General features: G+C 40.4%; 1 protein-coding gene across 2 annotated transcripts in view; it reads right to left on the bottom strand.

The window, feature by feature from the left end:
• The window catches only part of wdhd1 (WD repeat and HMG-box DNA binding protein 1), a 61,987-nt gene that overhangs the window by 28,115 nt on the left and 16,252 nt on the right, over window positions 1–17,620 (bottom strand). The window contains exons 12-17 of one of the 2 annotated variants that reach the window (XM_067991583.1): window positions 13,871–14,040; window positions 12,587–12,771; window positions 9,960–10,201; window positions 4,412–4,567; window positions 3,508–3,664; window positions 1,608–1,722 (exon numbers count right to left, since the gene is read on the bottom strand). In XM_067991583.1, coding sequence (XP_067847684.1) covers window positions 1,608–1,722; window positions 3,508–3,664; window positions 4,412–4,567; window positions 9,960–10,201; window positions 12,587–12,771; window positions 13,871–14,040 — 1,025 coding nt within the window. The remainder of the gene's footprint in view (window positions 1–1,607; window positions 1,723–3,507; window positions 3,665–4,411; window positions 4,568–9,959; window positions 10,202–12,586; window positions 12,772–13,870; window positions 14,041–17,620) is intronic. The other variant, XM_067991585.1, reaches the window with a different exon arrangement.

Genomic DNA, 17,620 nt, shown 5'->3' with positions numbered 1-17,620 from the left:
CAGACACATGGCAGATGAAATTTAATGCAGAGAAGTGTGAAGTGATACATTTTGGTAGGAAGAACGAGAAGAGGCAATATAAACTAAATGGTACAATCTTAAAGGGGGTGCAGGAATAGAGAGGCCTGGGCGTGTACGTATACAAATCAGTGAAGGTGGCAGGACAAGTTGAGAAGGCTGTTAAAAAAGCACATGGGATCCTTGGCTTTATAAGTAGAGGCATAGAGTACAAATGCAAGGAAGTTATGCTAAACCTTTATAGAACACTGGTTCGGCCTCAGCTGGAGTCTTGCATTCAATTCTAGGCATCATACTTTAGGAAGGATGTCAAGACCTTAGAGAGGATGCAGAAGAGATTTACTAGACTGGTACCAGGGATGCGGGACTTCAGTTATGTGGAGAGACTGGAGAAGCTGTGGTTATTCTTCTTAGAACAGAGAAGGTTATGGGGAGATTTGACAGAGGTGTTCAAAATCATGAACGGTTTTGATAGAGTAAATAAGGAGAAACTGTTTCCAGTGGCAAAAGAGTCGGTAACCTGAGGACACAGATATAAGGTGATCGGCAAAAGAACCCAGAGGTGACATGAGGGAAAAAAATTTTATGCAGTGAGTTTTATGATCTGGAATGCACTGCTTGAAAGGGTGGTGGAAGCAGATTCAAAAATAACTTTTAAAAGGGAATTGGATTAATACTTGAAGGGAAAAAATTTGTAGGGCTATGGGGAAAGAAGAGGGGAATGGACTAATTGAATAGCTCTACCAAAGAGCCGGCAAAGGCACGATGGGCCGAATGGCCTCCCGATGCATTGTATCATTCTATGATTCACTGCTTGGGTGGTAAATTGGCAGAGCGGACTGCTCACCAGTTATAGAACCTGCCAGATTTTCATTTCCATTGATTCATTCACTCCACCAGTTTACCAGCCAAATGGTGATGATGAAAGTAACACCCCCTTCCTCCCCGAATCTTACAAAACATCCTTATGGGCAGTTAATCATAACTATGTTTTCAAAATTAAACTGTCTTCACAAGCTTCTTACTTTGGAAATGAGTCAGAGTTCTAAACACATCCACACATTTAAAACCCTCAGCGTTTGATAAGAATAGCCTTTAAAAACTTTGGTTAATAAATGAATTAGACGTTAATTATAGCCATAGTTCTGCTTGTGTAATATTCCAAGCACATCCATTTTATAAAAGGACCCCACTGCTAAGAAGTTTAAGAATTCATACTCAGAAAAACAGTTACTATTCAGATATCTTCACCAATCTTCCTTGATGTATTGCTTTTCAAAATTAATTCATTGTTGCACTGTCTTATAAACTTATTGTTGCATTGTCTGATAAATTCAGAGATCAGCCAGGCACCAATTCAGATTCAGAAACAGATTGAAAGGTTCTCCTTAACATGGTTTCTTACACAAGTTTGTTTATAATGACTTGATTTGTCTTTTTCAAATTTATTTTGAAATTAAGCAATAATAAAGTTCAAGGTTTTAGATTTTGCAAACAAGATTAAAGTACTATTGAGTAAAAAATAAACTATATTAATGAGCACTTCAGGCTTTGCATCAGTGCAAAAGAGCATGCCATTTATCATATACCTCCATTTGTCCTTTTTCTGAACTAGTTTGACAATAAGGAAGCTTCAGTGGTAGGATTGTTACTGTGGGACGTGGAAGTGTAGGTGGAAACCTAGATCCTTTACATGGAATGCATCTGTTGACAATAAAATGACAATTTAGTTTTAGGGGTGCAGCATATTTTAATTATAGTAAAGCAGGTTGGGCAATAAAATGATGTCAGTATTGCTCAACCTTGTTTGCTTGAAATGTGATTCCTGTCAGTAAAGAAAATGTCATCATGGAGAAACCTATGGTGCTAACCATTCTGCCCTCCAGCAATAGGGCAGAACAGCATTTTACACTCGTACAAAAACACTACAGTGCACAACAGCAAGCAAGTCGATGGAGAATGTTTGCTCAAGTAATAAAAGAGCTCACTAGCGTGATGTTTGCACGTATTTTTATAAAATGCAGGTACTTTTGAACTGTCAAACCCATAATGGATTTTTCCACTTAGCTGAAAAAATGCAGAAAATGCAGGAAACTGGATAGCAAATTGACATTTTAGTTCTGTGGGTTAGACATATTTTAAGTAGGTCTTTTAGTTTTATCACATAATTACCAATTTGTTTACTATATACTTTTGGATAAACCTTTTCGATAATTAGAACAAGATTTTTTTTACTGCATTGCCCAGCCTACTTTACTTAAAATGTGGCTCTGGCCAGTAAAAAAAAATCACGGAGAAACCTATGGTGCTAACCATTCTGCCCTCCAGCAATAAGGTAGGACAGCATCTTACACTCTTACAGAAACAGTACAGTGCACTACAGCAACCAAGTCAATTCAGAATGTTTGCTTAAGTTATAAAAGAGGTCACCAGCGTGATGTTTGCATGTGTTTTTATAAAATGCAAGTATTTTTGAACTGTCAAACCCATAATGGATTTTTCCACTTAGCTGAAAAATTGCTGAGAATGCAGGAAACTGGATAGCAAATTCAGGCCAGCTGGAAGGAATTAAAGTCTATCAGCTGTATGTACCTACATTAAATTAATTCAGGCACTCTCAAAAATGAGCTTGGGTCTATAAAATGCCCACAATTTGACAAAAAGTATTCATTCACATTCAGACGATCATAAGAATGGCTAGCGTGGTCAATGGAAGCATTCATACAGGTTATTAGGAGGCTTTACCAGTTTGAATGGTTCCATTTCACACACTAGGTTAGGGTAATATATATTGCATTGAAGGAGCTTTACTTTTCATCTGGCTCATGCTGTACTCCCTACTTTATTCAGAAATAAGCAGCTTTCATTTTAATAGAGCTGAAATCAGTGGAAGAGTTATGAAATCTGGGGTTTCTGAATCAAAGGAAATTCACTTATTGTTTAAAAAAAAGTATACAAGCTCCACTAGTGTAGAAGTTGTACCCACAGTGTGAAGTCACACTGCCAGGAATGTAGATCATTAAAAACCCTGAGTGAAGGTGCAACTTATGCATCAGTTATTACAATAGGTAGAATTACTCGAGTGTCGTATAAACACAGACACAATACATGCAAGATACCAGGTGCTCAGTATTCCAATTTTATCCGAGACTTCAACAAAAGGAAATTGCTTTGCACCAATGCTAAATTAGTACAAATGCACACTAATAGACAAATTATTCAAAAGTCCGTCTGAAAAGTGAAATAAGCTTATAGAATTGTTATAAATCCATTTTTTTTGCAATCTATTCTAGTTTAAAAGGGATGAAGTAATTTCTAAAGTTTGTAATGTAAAGTAATTTATGATACAATTGGCGTTTTATCAGTCTTGTCTGTAAATGGTTCAAAATAGTTACTCCCTGAAGCTAGGCTTTCTGCAGGCAGCTTTACATGTTGATAAAAAAGTAAAAATGCACATCATACATCTGCTAATGGGCATACTTGCTTTACCTGAGCTGCTGAGGGTTTTCATGTATACCAACCACCCAGTAATAATCAGATTTGCCCTTGCAATAATCCCTAGTGTTAGAAATAGGAATCCAGGTGTTTCCTAGAGATCTGTTCAGCATTCGAACTATCCCCTCGGAATCTGCAAATACTGGGGTACCTACAGGAAAAAAAACAATAGTTAGAGTTACAATCGTTACGCACATGTACTGCGTGTAGCATTATTTTGGGATCATTAGTGGATTGAAGAGAAGTTAGAACCACTATTTCAAAAAGACATTTACTGCAATACAAAGGCAATGAAGTAAGAGCTTCAAGACATATGTACTTGTTGAAATGTTTAAACTTCAAGTCCAGCACTTCTGCCAAAACATTTATTACACTTTAAAAATTTTTTACAACCATCCTTACCTGCAGTAAAACAAGGTCCCAATATGGCAATAGAACAGAAAAATTGCCATTATCCAATGTTCAGAAAACAAAAGTTAAAGCAGATATCCATTTTTTAAAGAATCAAACAGAAGTGATTTAACTTCTAAGATCAACAGGATTTGTTAAAAAATCATGAAATTAAAAGCAAAAATGTTGATCAATATCCAAGAAACATAGGCTTGCATTCCAAGAATAACCCTTCAGCAGTTCCAATGAAGGATCTCACTCAAAAAAAGTTAACCTTTCTTTTCCTTTTAAATGCTCATTAAACTGCTATGGATTTCCAGTGTTTTCTTGATTTCTTTCTCTCTATTACTGTAATATTGTGTTGATCAATACATTCTGAACACATTTAACATATATGCACAGAGTGTGATATCACATTTACAGGTTAGGAATTGTATTTTCTCTCCTTCATAATCCATGTGCTTTGTCCTGCAGCAATTGGAACATTAGGTGTAGGTATTAAGATCACCTTCAGCAGAGAAGCCCTGCCATGCCAGGTATGACTTTCTGTTAAGACAGAGGGGAGCGCCTTGCAGAATCTGTCGTTTCCTTTTTCCCAATTCCATTAGTTGCACTCCCAGACATTGATCTCCATCAAATCCAGTGCCTGAAGAGAGAAAGCGAACTTTATCCGATAGTTAGCAACAAGAGACCCTTTTATTACTCCAACCCCCAAAAGTAACACTTGTATATATACAGAAGCTCTTAGTTGGCACATATAGCTACCTCTAGCTGGTTTTCAAGATCAACTTCCCATGCTAGAGAACTGCAGGACAATAACTGAGCAATTATACCTCATGTTTTGAATGGGTACAAGTAAAATACCTCCAGCAATTAAATAATTTTTGAATCATTCATTTATTCCTGACAGAAGGAAACATTGCAAGTTTCAACACGTTAAATTTTTCTTCAAAAATTTCTACCCCTACAAGGGGATTACTGTAAATAAATGTATCAACTGGCTTATTGGTCACATGCAGTTTTTCCCAATAGATGTAGTAAATATAGAGAATTTGAATCAGAATTCATGAAGATCATGCTCTTATTATGTCATTCATTCCCAATTGGTTGAGAGTAACATAAATTATATGTAAATAAACAGCAAAAATGCAAATCTGATTTTAAAAACTTAAAACAACTAACTCTAGTTTCTCAGGATTTGATCCCACACTAAATCCCAAGTATTTAAGATCACTCAGACCACAATGAAATTCCTTACCCAACACCATCAGTACAAAGAGTGCAGCAGTTCAAAATGAAGGCCCACCCACCGCCTTCTCGAAGGAACTAGGGAGGGGCACTATATACAGCCTAGCCAGCGTCACTCACATCCCCACAGCAAATTAAAATTAATAAATACATAATGAATGTTTTAATTCTGATCAAGCGCTAAGCTTGGTTACTGAGCAAAAAGTATAAACTGAGCAGATATGAATGCCACTCCCACTAGCCTCTTGCTGTACAACTACTATATGCTTAATTACATTTTGAAACAAATGAACTATACAGTAGGCTTGGTGGTACAGTGGTTTGATGAACAATGCCAATCTAGGAGACTTTTAAAAAAAAAAATATAATCCTTATTTCTGCTGATGCTCACAGCCAGGCGTCCACCAATGTTAAGTTATCAATCTAATACAGGTAGAATGCACAAATTAGTTTATTACTATTATGTACATTGAAAACAGTTTCTAGGTCACAAACAATGGCATTGCTAAAACTGCAAGCGTTTAAAAATCCACTAGATGGCAATCTGTATTTACACATGGAATGAACAGAATTAGAGTCTATTCTTGTTAATTCAACAACTTGCATTTATATAGTGTCTTTAATGTAGAAAAACATCCCAAGGTGCTTCACAGAGGCGTAATCAAAAAATGGATGTCGAGCCAAAGAAGGAGATATTAGGAGGGGTGAATGCTCACAGTCAAAATGGTGAGTTTTAAAGGGGTCTTAAAGATGAAAGAGGAACCGAAGAGGCACAGGAATTCAGGGAGGCAATTCTGCCTGGGCAGGACGGCACAGCCACCGATGGAAGGACAAAGGGGAGAGGCACAGTGGAGATGCACAAGAGGCCAAAATCATAGGAACAGAGAGTATGGGGATTGTGGGGGGGGAGGGGAGGAGGAGGGTGTAAAACTGAAGGAGATTACAGAGATAGGAATGGGAGAAACCATGGAGGGATTTAAAAGACAAGGATGAGAATTTTAAATTTGAGATGTTGGTGGACCAGGAGCCAATGTAGGTCAGCTAGTGCAGGGTGATGGGTGAGTAGGACTTGGTGTACAATATGTTGAAGGTTACAGAGGTTGGGAGATTGGAGTTTGGCGAGGAGATCTTTGGATAGTCAAGTTTGGAGGTGAGAAAGACACGGATTAGAGTTTCAGCAGGAGATGGGCTGAGGTACGGGTGGAGGCATGGGGGAATGGAGTCAATGATGAGGTTATGGAGTTTGTGGTGGGGGCTGAAGACCATGGCCTTTGGTCTTTCCAATGTTTAGTTGGAGAAAATTACACCTCATCCAAGACTGGATGTTAGACAAGAAATCTGACAGCACAGGGGCAGTGAAGGGATAGAGCTGGATGTCATTAGCATACGTGGAAGCTGACCCCATGTCGGCAGATGATATCACTAAAGGGCAACATGTAGATAAGGAATAGGCAGGGGCCAACAATTAATTCTGGGGAACTCCCAAGGTGACAATGCGAGAGTAGGAAGAGAAACCTTTACTAGAGATGTAAGGGTTATGATTGAATAGGCAGGAGTGGAACTAAGCCTGTGCAATTTCACCAGTCTGGACAATTGAACAAAAGGTGCTTGAGGAGAATGGTGTAGTCAACCGTGTAAACGGCCGCAGAGGTAGAGCAGGCAATATGCACCACTGTCAGACAGAGAATGTAACTTTGATTAGGGCTTTTTCAGTGCTGTGGCAGGGTGGAAACACGACTGGAGGAATTCAAACAGGGAGTTGTGGGAGAGATAAGCCTGATTTTGAGAGACAATAACACATTCAAGGGCTTGGGAGGAAAGGGAGGCTGGAGATAGAGTGGTAGTTTGCAAGGGCAAACCAACGCTCATTTCAGTTTATTACATAATTGAAATTGTGCTTAAAAGGACTACTGTGCTATTTTAGTGCAACTGGTCAATTAGAATTACCAGATAGTTTGAATTTGGCAGAAAGCTTAGAATCATCAGAAGTACACATGTATCCTGAACAAAATTGGATCATGCTCTTATGTTTTTAAAAAGTAAAATAGCGAACACGTACAACATACCTACTAATACACATAGTAGGAGTGCCACCTGTCTATTTTTGCAATGAACAGTCTGGTTTTGAATCTGCCATTCAAAATTCCTAAAATAGAAATCAAATGGCAGAACTCTGGCATTTAAAACAGAAGTAATCTTTTTCCACTTACTTCCGTGCCTTAGAGAGTAGTCATTAGTTATTAATGTTTTCAATGAATTTTCATTAGCCACAAAGCAAATATCAGTACTTGAGCCATGAGCCTACCCCTGCTTCATTTTGCCCACTATCCAGTTTTTGACTTAGCAAAGATATACAAAAAAACCACAATTATTAAGAAATGTAGTATCTGCTTCAGAATAATATTTCTCCAAATGATTAATGAGCATTTGCAATAATGACGGATGGGACAAAAGCCAGAGGACAAAAAATATCAATAGCGAAAAAGTTGGCCTGCAAATTGCAGTGTTGCTGAGGCAGAACTTTCTAGCTGTTAACAACTCAGCCGCCTCAAAGAGCAATTGGCACAGCAAGGCAAACTCAACAATATAATGCAATGGATTGAGCAAAGCACCAGTGATTCGAGCAGCAATTTGGAGGACAGAATTATCCTGAGAAACATCAATGATTGTCTAGTATACATACGGGACCTTTGTTCAGGTCTTCTTTACAGAAAAAGCCATAATCTCATGAGGCCCTTACCAGTTTTGCAATAAAGGTTTGGTGCAAGGGAATTTGGGAGATGGGTGACCTTGTCTCAATTAGAAAAAGGAGGAAACTAGTCATACTGAATTCTGACATTTTCAGTTTACTGACTTTTTAAAGCACATGCTGACAATCTAGGCAGGTCAACTACAAAACTAACTCCTTCAGATCGTTATGAGCACAAAATATTTCCAGGTTGCAGACCAGTTTTATTGACACAGTTAAGGAGAACATGGGTACAAACAAGCAGACCAGCAAGGCCGATCTCCTCCGGCAATTTGGAGAGGAGTGGAAAAATCGCTGGCTCACTCATCTCTTAGAGATACCTGAAACAGAATGAAAGAGGATCAGCTGGAAAATTTTCCACTGAAGCTATTACTCCTCTTACTTTTTAACATTGTGTTGTTGGAAACTTGGTAAGGTGATTTTGGAGAAAACGGCATCTTAATTCTCAACTACAAAATCTTGTCTGTTCAAAGGTCCTCAAGGATATCAAGCCCATCTTACACATCAGGTGCACAGAACTTGGGCAATGTATCTGTTGGGACTATCTGCAGGTATTCTAACAAATGTACTTAAAAGTAGGGCTATACGTTTACATCCTTCCCTGCGTTTGTTGCAGGCACATACCGAGCAGAACCAGTCAACTGGAACAAAAAGCTGCCTTACCCTTTGTTTGCATAAAGGGAAGTACTGCAGGATGCAACAGGGTTCTCACCCTTTAAATTACCGTGCTGTGGATCACAAGATAATTATAATTATAGAGGAGAAATGCCATTTCCTGACATCGGTCTCAAATTTGCCTTTTACTAGTTTGAACCACTGTCTCAAGCTCAGTTTTAAGTAATTTTCCAGATTTATCTTTTCCATGCCATTTGCTGTGCAGTATATTTCTATAAAATCACATCTCAGACACCTCCTATTCCAGGCTGAAAAGCCCAGATTTTGCAAGTCTTTTCTCATAACCTTTAACATTAAAGATCAGTCTCATGGTTCTTCTCTGCAATGCCTCCAGCACTAGAATGTCTCCAATGTGTGCTAGTGACCAGAACTGAATATAGTACTGAAGATGTGGTCTGACCAGAGCACTATATAGTTTGATCATTAAATGTACTGTTTTGGCTACATAGTTCAACATTCTATTAGTTTTGTTGATTTGGTTGGATATGTTGAGCATCAAGTCTACTAAGATCTGGCATGATTACAGAAAGCAAGGTTACAGTGAAGGCTTAAATGAGTATGGCTAAGGTGCTCAGTATGGATAGGAGAACTCAGAAGTCCTGATAGGGCTATGGTATATGTCATTGCTCAATGACCTTCAAGATATATTTACTTCTAATAATATGCAGAAAAATAACTCCAAGCACATATATTTGTGATTAGATGATCCTTAATACTAGATGTTAATGCTGTAATATACACAGTATAAGTCATTTATTTTTCTCTTTACATGCATTACCAAGATATATTATGCATATATGTGATATTAAAATTAAGATACATGAAAAAAAAATTACATTTCAGAGTTAAGTATTAGAAATGAATAGGGCTTGAGGCATTGAAGTTTAATGCTTCCACCATTTGTGTTTACGTGCAGCCGATCAGATTATTCAACCAGTACAAAATGCAAGGCTGGGAACTGGGTGGTGCAATGGGTTAGCACATTGCCCTTCCACTTTGAGAACTACACTCCACCTGACTGATGGAGTGAAAATATTCTCTAGACAGCTATCAAGGGTCCTATATGAAATGAGCTTCACCAATCTCAACCCAGTTCGGAGTAGGTGAGAATCTAAACCATAAAACTTCCCATAGCTCATCACAAATTGGTAATCCTATTTACAGATGACTGGTGCGGGAAACCAAAAAGCAGCTGTGATCTGAAACTGCACCGAGACTAAGTCACAGGGTTGCTTTATTCTGGATTTTGCTGCGCTATACCTGACTTAGGACTGCTTGCTGCTGATTGGCCAAAATTAAAAATGGTCCATTCCTCAGCAATAATCTCGACAGTCAAAAAAAAAATTGAAGCGTGAGGATTCACAAAGAATTTTAAATGAATTACCTCGGTGATAAGAAATCAATAGCTGTTCCCCATGTCCTGTCATGGAGACCACAGGTCCCATCAGACTGAAGAGCTCCTTCTGTACTCCACCAATGCTGAAGATGCGAACAATCTGAGCATTTGTTGAAACGGCAGCCCAGCCCTGACCCAGACAAATGGCTTCAATGTTTTCATCGTTTGGCATATCTACCATCCATTCTTTATTTGTGTCCCTGGAGTTGAAGTGAATACACTGGAGCGTGCTGATAGATAGATAGATAGATAGAAAGGCAGAATGTCTTATTATGCACAATAACTTCCTTTTCGAAGAGTACATTATTGATAGTTTCTTGTGCTGGGCCTTACAGATGACACATGCATTTTGTTTGGATGCGCTGAACAGATTGGAGAAAATTAAAGTTTAGCTTTCCCCAATAGTTCAGCAGGTTAAGACTGCGAAATGCTGAATCATGCGGACCAGGAAGGCCCCTGGTTCAATCCCCAGTCTGAGCCGAGTTTGCTGATCTGCCAGTACAATAGTAGTAACATGTCAGCTTGGCTCAGTTGGTAGCATTCTCACCCTTAGAAAACCCTGTGGTTTCAAAACCCACTATGAATTTAAGCAAATAATTTAGGTTGACACTGAGGAAATCTTTCATTGTCAGAGATGCTGTCTTTTAAATGAGACTGACCGATGTTAAGGAACCCATGGCACTATTTGAGAAGCAGGAGTTCTGGCTAACATTTCTCCATCAACCACCACCACCAAAACAGATTATCTGGTCAATCATTTATTTGGCGTTTGTGGGACCTTGCTAAGCGCAAATTGGCTGCTGTGTTTGCCTACATCATAGCACTTCAAAAGTAATCCTTTGGCACTTCCGGAGGAAAAGGCACTATATAAATGCAAGTTTATTCATTCCTAGCACGGTAACAGGCCTCATCTCCCGTGGGGTGGGGAAGAGATAACTGTCCAGGGTTCTGGCTCCTAATCGCCATCCAACAACCCCTGCTGCAAGGGCACATTGGTGGACATCGTGTGAAGACAAGACTGGGCTCAGCTATGATGCCCACTACAGCTGGCCTACACTCTGTCTAGGTTCATGTGTGAATAATGGCCACTTTGGCAAGATACATTCAAATTAGTACGAATGTAGTTACTTCCATTGGATTCTGTCAGCCCCCTTCCCAATCTGATGCAACAAAGACCTTCCTAAGTGCACCAGCCACATCTGGATTCAGAGCGTGGTATAGGAAAGGCATAATCAGATTCAGCCAGCTTTTTCAAACGGAAAAGGTCTTGCCCGTTCAGCAATTAATGGACAATTTCCACCTCACTCAGCAGAACGTGTTCAGGTATTGCTAGGAGCCAGTAACACTCCGCAAGCTTCAAGAGCCAAGGCTTCCATAGTTATTTAGTCTCAATGTTTAAGCCCTGAAAGCTGTGCACACCTAAACATCATAACCTGTCTTTTCTCTGTACAAGTGCTGACAGACCTGCTGCATATTTCCAGCATTTTCTGTTTTTATTCCACATTGACAGAATCCACATGAAGTCTAAAAGGAGTGTGGAAGTGAGATCTAGGTCACTAACTGGGAACGCTCACAATCAGACTGCAATAAAATATATGAGCATCAACTCAAAATCGTATCGAATGCTTCATGCATCAAGCTTCATAAATTCTTCTTCCTCTCTTTTGGATGAATTTCTGACCTCATATCCTTTCCATCACAAAGGCCACCTTCTTCCACCTCCATAACATAGCTTGCCTCCACCCCACCTCAGCCTATATGCCAATGAAATTCTCATCCATTACATTATCGCCTCCAGACTTAGCTGTTCCAGTGCTCTCCTGGCCGGCCTTCCATTCTCCACCCTCCATAAACTTCAGCTCATCCAAAACTTTGCTGCCCATATCCTATCCCGCTGACCCATCATCCCCGTCCTTGCTGACCTACATTGACTCCTGGGGCTCAATTTTAACATTGAAAAACGAGTGGGTTGGGGGCAGGGTGCACTGAAAATTGCCACCATTTCAGACCCGCCCATTTCCGGTTTTCACCGGGGCGGGCGATCAGCTCGCTCCCAGGAGGCGGGTCGGGCCTTAAAGCCTTCGGCTTCGGGCCTCCATTTTTCTGGACTTCCCGATTTCAACACCGGGGGGCCGGGATTCCTGGGCCTTCTGTTTACACCTTGTGAAAGGAGGCGAGAAGGCCCGAGACTAACAGGTAGGTGCCTAGAAAGGCACAGCTTGTGGGCCCGGAGGGGCAGGAGTGCTTCCCCCAGGCCCAACAAGCCTACCTGCACTGACCCTCCAACGATCGCAGACACCTTCCCCCCGATCATGGATCCCCAATCCTCGCCCTCGCCCCCCCCCACCCCGCCAACTCCGATCCTCTGACCCCAATCCTCCCACCCCCAATCTACCCCCTCAACTGTGGGTCCGATTCAGCGCACAGGCTGCATGTTGGACACCACCAACAAAATGGAGAGAAATCCATTTTTTAAAATTAATGCCATAAGGCAATAAGGCAAACACTGACTGCAAACACTAAATCCACATTCTAATGGTATTAGGTACAATTAAACGGATTCTCAAAAATGAAAAGAAAAGATAAAGAAGATCTCCCTCTCCCTGCATTTTTACCTGGGCAATTCATCAGTTTTTGCACATGCCAGTAACACTGCTTCCTGTGATAAGTCAGCCATGGTATGATTCAGAACATTACTCAAGTGTATTGCATGATGTACAGAGGTATCATGGAATTCTACATCTATAGCATTATCTTGTTCATCACTGTAGCAGCGAATAATACCAGTGGAATTCCACATCTAAAAAATAAACCAGATACAAGTGTTCAACAAAGAAGAAATACTGTGACCCAGAGTTAACACGAACAGTGCTTGAAGCCAGCAACAAGATGAAAAACACAGAGTGGCCATTGTTTAGAGGAAATCAATTTGATACACAACTTTATGGGCAACGCAGACTTCAAACAACCACATTATTACATCTTAACTACGACAGAGCTTTAAAGCTGAATTGCAACAATTTCTTAACATTTGGTACACAAGTGTGACAATTGCTCTCAGAGCATAAGGGCAAAATACTGCGGATGCTGGAAATCTGAACTAAAACAGAAAATGCTGGAAAACACTCAGCAGGTCAGGCAGCATCTGTGGAGAGAGAAACAGTCTCTCCACAGAGCTCTCAAAGCTCCATGGCAGTATCATCAAATGTAATCTTTTACTCAGACCACTGACCCTTGATCCTATTGAAAGGAAGCATCCTAAATATTATAAAAAGTCATATTTATATGTAATGGTATTTCTCAACACCTGCATTAAAACTGTTGTCTAGAATTTTAAAAGCTATATTAATGACACCAATAAGGTGTACAATATCAGCTTGGCTAAGTTGGTAGCACTGTCAACTCTGAGTCAAAAGGTTGCGAGTTCAAACCCACTCCAGGGCATGAGCACATAAACTAGGTGGATATTCCAATGCGTTACTGAAGGAGTGCTGCATTGTTGGCGCTGCTGCTCTTCAGATGAGATGCTAAACAGAGAAGCCTTGTCTGCTTATTCCAGTGGTCATTATCAATTGCATGACGCTATTCCAAGAAGAGTGTGGAATTCTCCTAGTTTCTTGGTCAACATTACTCCCTCAAGCAACATCACCAAAAACAAGTTAACTGATCCTTTATTTCATTGCTGTTTCTGGGATCTTGCTGTTCATAAAACAGCTACCTACATAATCACTGCACTTTGAAGTACTTCACAGAGACATTTGAGACAAGTGGTAGGAATTTTTTTTAAAAATCATATTACCCGTTGTACATTTTAAGGATTATGTGATGTTTCATTAGTATGTACTTCACCTTTGAGGCAGCTGTGTGAAGAGATTACAAGCAATGGTACTTGTGCTTACCATGAACCGATGCAGGAGATGAGAGGGTGTGGAACAAGGCTGAAAAGGCTTTTGCTGAGGTGTTGGCAGTGGTCCGGAGTATCCTGCAGATACTGGTGCAACTTGTGTACTACCAGCTTGGTCATCATCATCACCACCCACTTTATCTAAATGAACAGGAGATCCAATATCTGAAACAAATTTATTTTAAAAAATTCAAAAATGTTATTTAAATATCTTCATGTCTCACTCTCCCCACCCAGTTACACAATTAATGCAGACACTGTTAACATTTTATTTTAAGGTTTCAAATGAATGCAGCATTATTTTTGTTCTCATCAAGGTGAACGATATCCATGCTTGGGATTGCAATATTTTCCCTCCTGTTATTGCGTCAAATATTCCAATGCATAGCATAACCAATTGCTGAGTAAAGCCCCTTCTATTCAGCCCCAACAACGTTTCTTAACACCCAATCTCAGGAGTTCTTCCCTCCACTGCTATACTGTGAACTTTTCCTTGCCTCATCAGTCATCGGGATAACTGGAGTAAAATTCTCAGACTCATGCTATGGACACACACCCTCTAGGAATTGGACTGAAACTGTTGAACCCATTTCACGTAGTATCTTTCAGCTAGCAGAGAGGGACTTTTAGCCCAGCAATCCGAGATGAACTTTAACAATGGTTTTGAGGGCTGAAAGGACAGGATTTTAACCCAATGTTAACACACCTCCATAATGTTATAGTCATTATTTATCTTGCCTCCTTTCTTACACATCAAAAATCTGAATTTAGACCTGATAATAGAAGCATTTATGTTCCTATAGCAAAGCTGGTGCTCACTTAAATACGTAGAGTCGCCAGAATGGATAGTACAAGTAGCAGAATGGATAGCAAGCTGGCTATAAAACAGAAAACAGAGAGTAGGGGTTAAAGGTAGTTACTCAGACTAGCAAAAGGTGGTAAGGGATGTGCCACAAGGATCGTTACTGGGACCACTGCTGTTCACCATTTACATAAACGATTTGGACTCGGGAATCGGAAGTACAATTTCAAAATTTACAGACGGCACCAAATTGGGGGGTATAGTTAACACTGAGGAAGACTGCGACAAAATACAGGAATACAATAAATAAACTTGCAGAATGGGCACGTAATTGGCAAATTAATTTCAATATAGGTGTGAGGTGGTACATTTTGGTAGGAAGAATAAGAAGGCCACAGACTCCTTGGAAAATAAGAGTCTAAATAGGGAAGAGGAGCAGAGAGATCTAGGGGTACAGATACACAAATCACAAAATAGCGATGCAGATTAATAAGGCCATAAAAAAAAGCAAACCAAGCACTGGGGTTCATTTCTAGAGGGATAGAATTGAAAAGCAGGGAAGTTATATTAAACTTGTATAGAACCTTGGTTAGACCACACTAACTAGAATAATTAGACTATTGTGAACATATTATTCTGATCTCCATATTATAAAAAGGATGTAGAGGCATTGGGGAAGGTTCAAAAAAATAATTTACTAAGATGACACCAGAACTGAGATGTTATATCTAACAGGAAAGATTGAACAGGCTGGGGCTTTCTTCTCTAGAAAAGAGAAGACAGAGATGACCTGATAGAGGTCTTTAAGGTTATGAAAGGGTTTGATAGGGTAGACGTAGAGAAGATGTTTCCACTTGAGGGGAAGACCAGAACTAGGGGCCATAAATATAGGATAGTCACTAATAAATCCAATGGGGAATTTAGGAGAAACTTTTTTACCCAGAGAGTGGTCAGAATGTGGAACTCGTTACCACAAGGAGTAGTTGAGGTGACTAGCATAGATGTATTTTTGGGGAAGCTAGATAAAGACATGAGGGAGAAAAGAATAGGATATGATAATAGGGTTAGATGAAGTAGGGAGGGAGGAGGCTCATGGAGCATAAACACCGGTATGGACCTGTTTCTGTGCTGTACATTCTATGTAATTCTATGTACATAGGTGATGTTTATCAAATGATAGCCCATATTAAGTTTCACATATTATATCACCCAAATCTATTATGTGGTAAGAATAGTACAGTACTGAAACAGCCCTTATCAAAGTTACAAATGACATCCTTTGTGACTGTGACAGTGGTAAACTATCCCTTCTCGTCCTGTCTGTAGCCTTTGACACTGTTGACCACACCATCCTCCTCCAATGCCTCTCCTCCGTCATCCAGCTGGGTGGGACTGCGCTCACCTGGTTCCATTCTTATCTATCCAGTTGTAGCCAGAGAATCACCTGCAATGGCTTCTCTTCTCGCACCGTTACCTCTGGAGCCAACCTTGGCTCCCTCCTATTTCTCATTTACATGCTGCCTCTTGACGACATCATCTGAAAACACGACATCAGGTTCTGCGCGTATGCTGAAGGCACCCAGCTCTACCTCACCACCATCTCCCTCGACCTCTGCAATGTGTCTGATTTGTCACACTGCTTGTCCGACATCCAGTACTGGATGAACAAAAATTTTCTCCAACTAAATATTGGGAAAACCGATGCCATTGTCTTCGGTCCCCGCCACAGATTCCATTCCCTAGCCACCGACACCATCCCTCTCCATGGCCACTGTCTGAGGCTGAACCAGACCGCTTGTAACCTTGGCGTCCTATTTGACCCTGAGATGAGCTTCCGACCACAGATCCGCTCCATCATCAAGACCGCCTACTTAACATCGCCCGACTCAACTCCTGCCTCAGCTCATCTGCTGCTGAAACCCTCATCCATGCCTTTGTTACCTATAAGTTTGACTATTCGAATGCACTCCTGGCCAGCCTCCAATCTACCACCCTCCATAAACTTGAGCTCATCCAAAACTCTGCTACCTGTATCCTAAGTTGCACCAAGTCCCATTCACTCATCATCCCTGTGCTCCTTGATCTACATTGACTCCTGGACGTGAACACCTCGATTTTAAAATTCTCATCCTTGTTTTCAAGTCCCTCCATGGCCTTGCCCTTCCCTATCTCTGTAACCTCCTCCAGCCCTACAACCCACTGAGATCTCTGCACTCCTCCAGTTCTTGCCTCTTGTGCATCCCCAATTTTAATCGCTCCACCATTGGAGGCCTTGCCTTCAGCTGCCTAGGCCCTAAGCTCTGGAATTCCCTCCCTAAACCTCTCCGCCTCTCTACCCCTCTCTCCTCCTTTAAGATGCTCTTTAAAACCTACCTCTTGACCAAGCCTTTGGTCACCTGGCCTAATGTCTCCTTATGTGGCTCAGTGTCAAATTTTGTTTGATAATCACTCCTGAGAAGCGCCTTGGATCATTTTACTACGTTAAAAGGCGCTATATAATTGCAAGTTATTGTCTAACTAGCTGGATTTCTTTTTCTTCTTTAAAAAGAATTTTTGCTCAAAAGTAATGTCTGATTATTCTTTAAAAAAATCGACCTAAATTTGTTCAGGCAGAATGATAGCATATCATTCTGCCTGAACATATATCCTAACAGCACTGTGGGAGAACCGTCACCACACGGACTGCAGCGGTTCAAGAAGGCGGCTCACCACCACCTTCGCGAGGGCAATTAGGGATGGGCAATAAATGCCGGCCTTGCCAGCGATGCCCACATCCCGTGAACGAATATAAAAAAAAAACTTGAATACTTCCTCACTTTTGCACAAGTTAAATAATCGCCCTTGATGAAATAATGACTAAAAATAGGCAAAAATAGCCCTCAGATGGAAACTCAAATAGGACAGTGGCATTTAGATTTTCGTACAACAGATACAGAAACCTTT

The sequence above is a fragment of the Heptranchias perlo genome, chromosome 10 (genome assembly GCF_035084215.1).
Source record: "Heptranchias perlo isolate sHepPer1 chromosome 10, sHepPer1.hap1, whole genome shotgun sequence".
Lineage (NCBI taxonomy): Eukaryota > Metazoa > Chordata > Chondrichthyes > Hexanchiformes > Hexanchidae > Heptranchias > Heptranchias perlo.
Note: the sequence above shows the minus strand (reverse complement) of the source record. Positions and strands in the feature narration are given on the sequence as shown.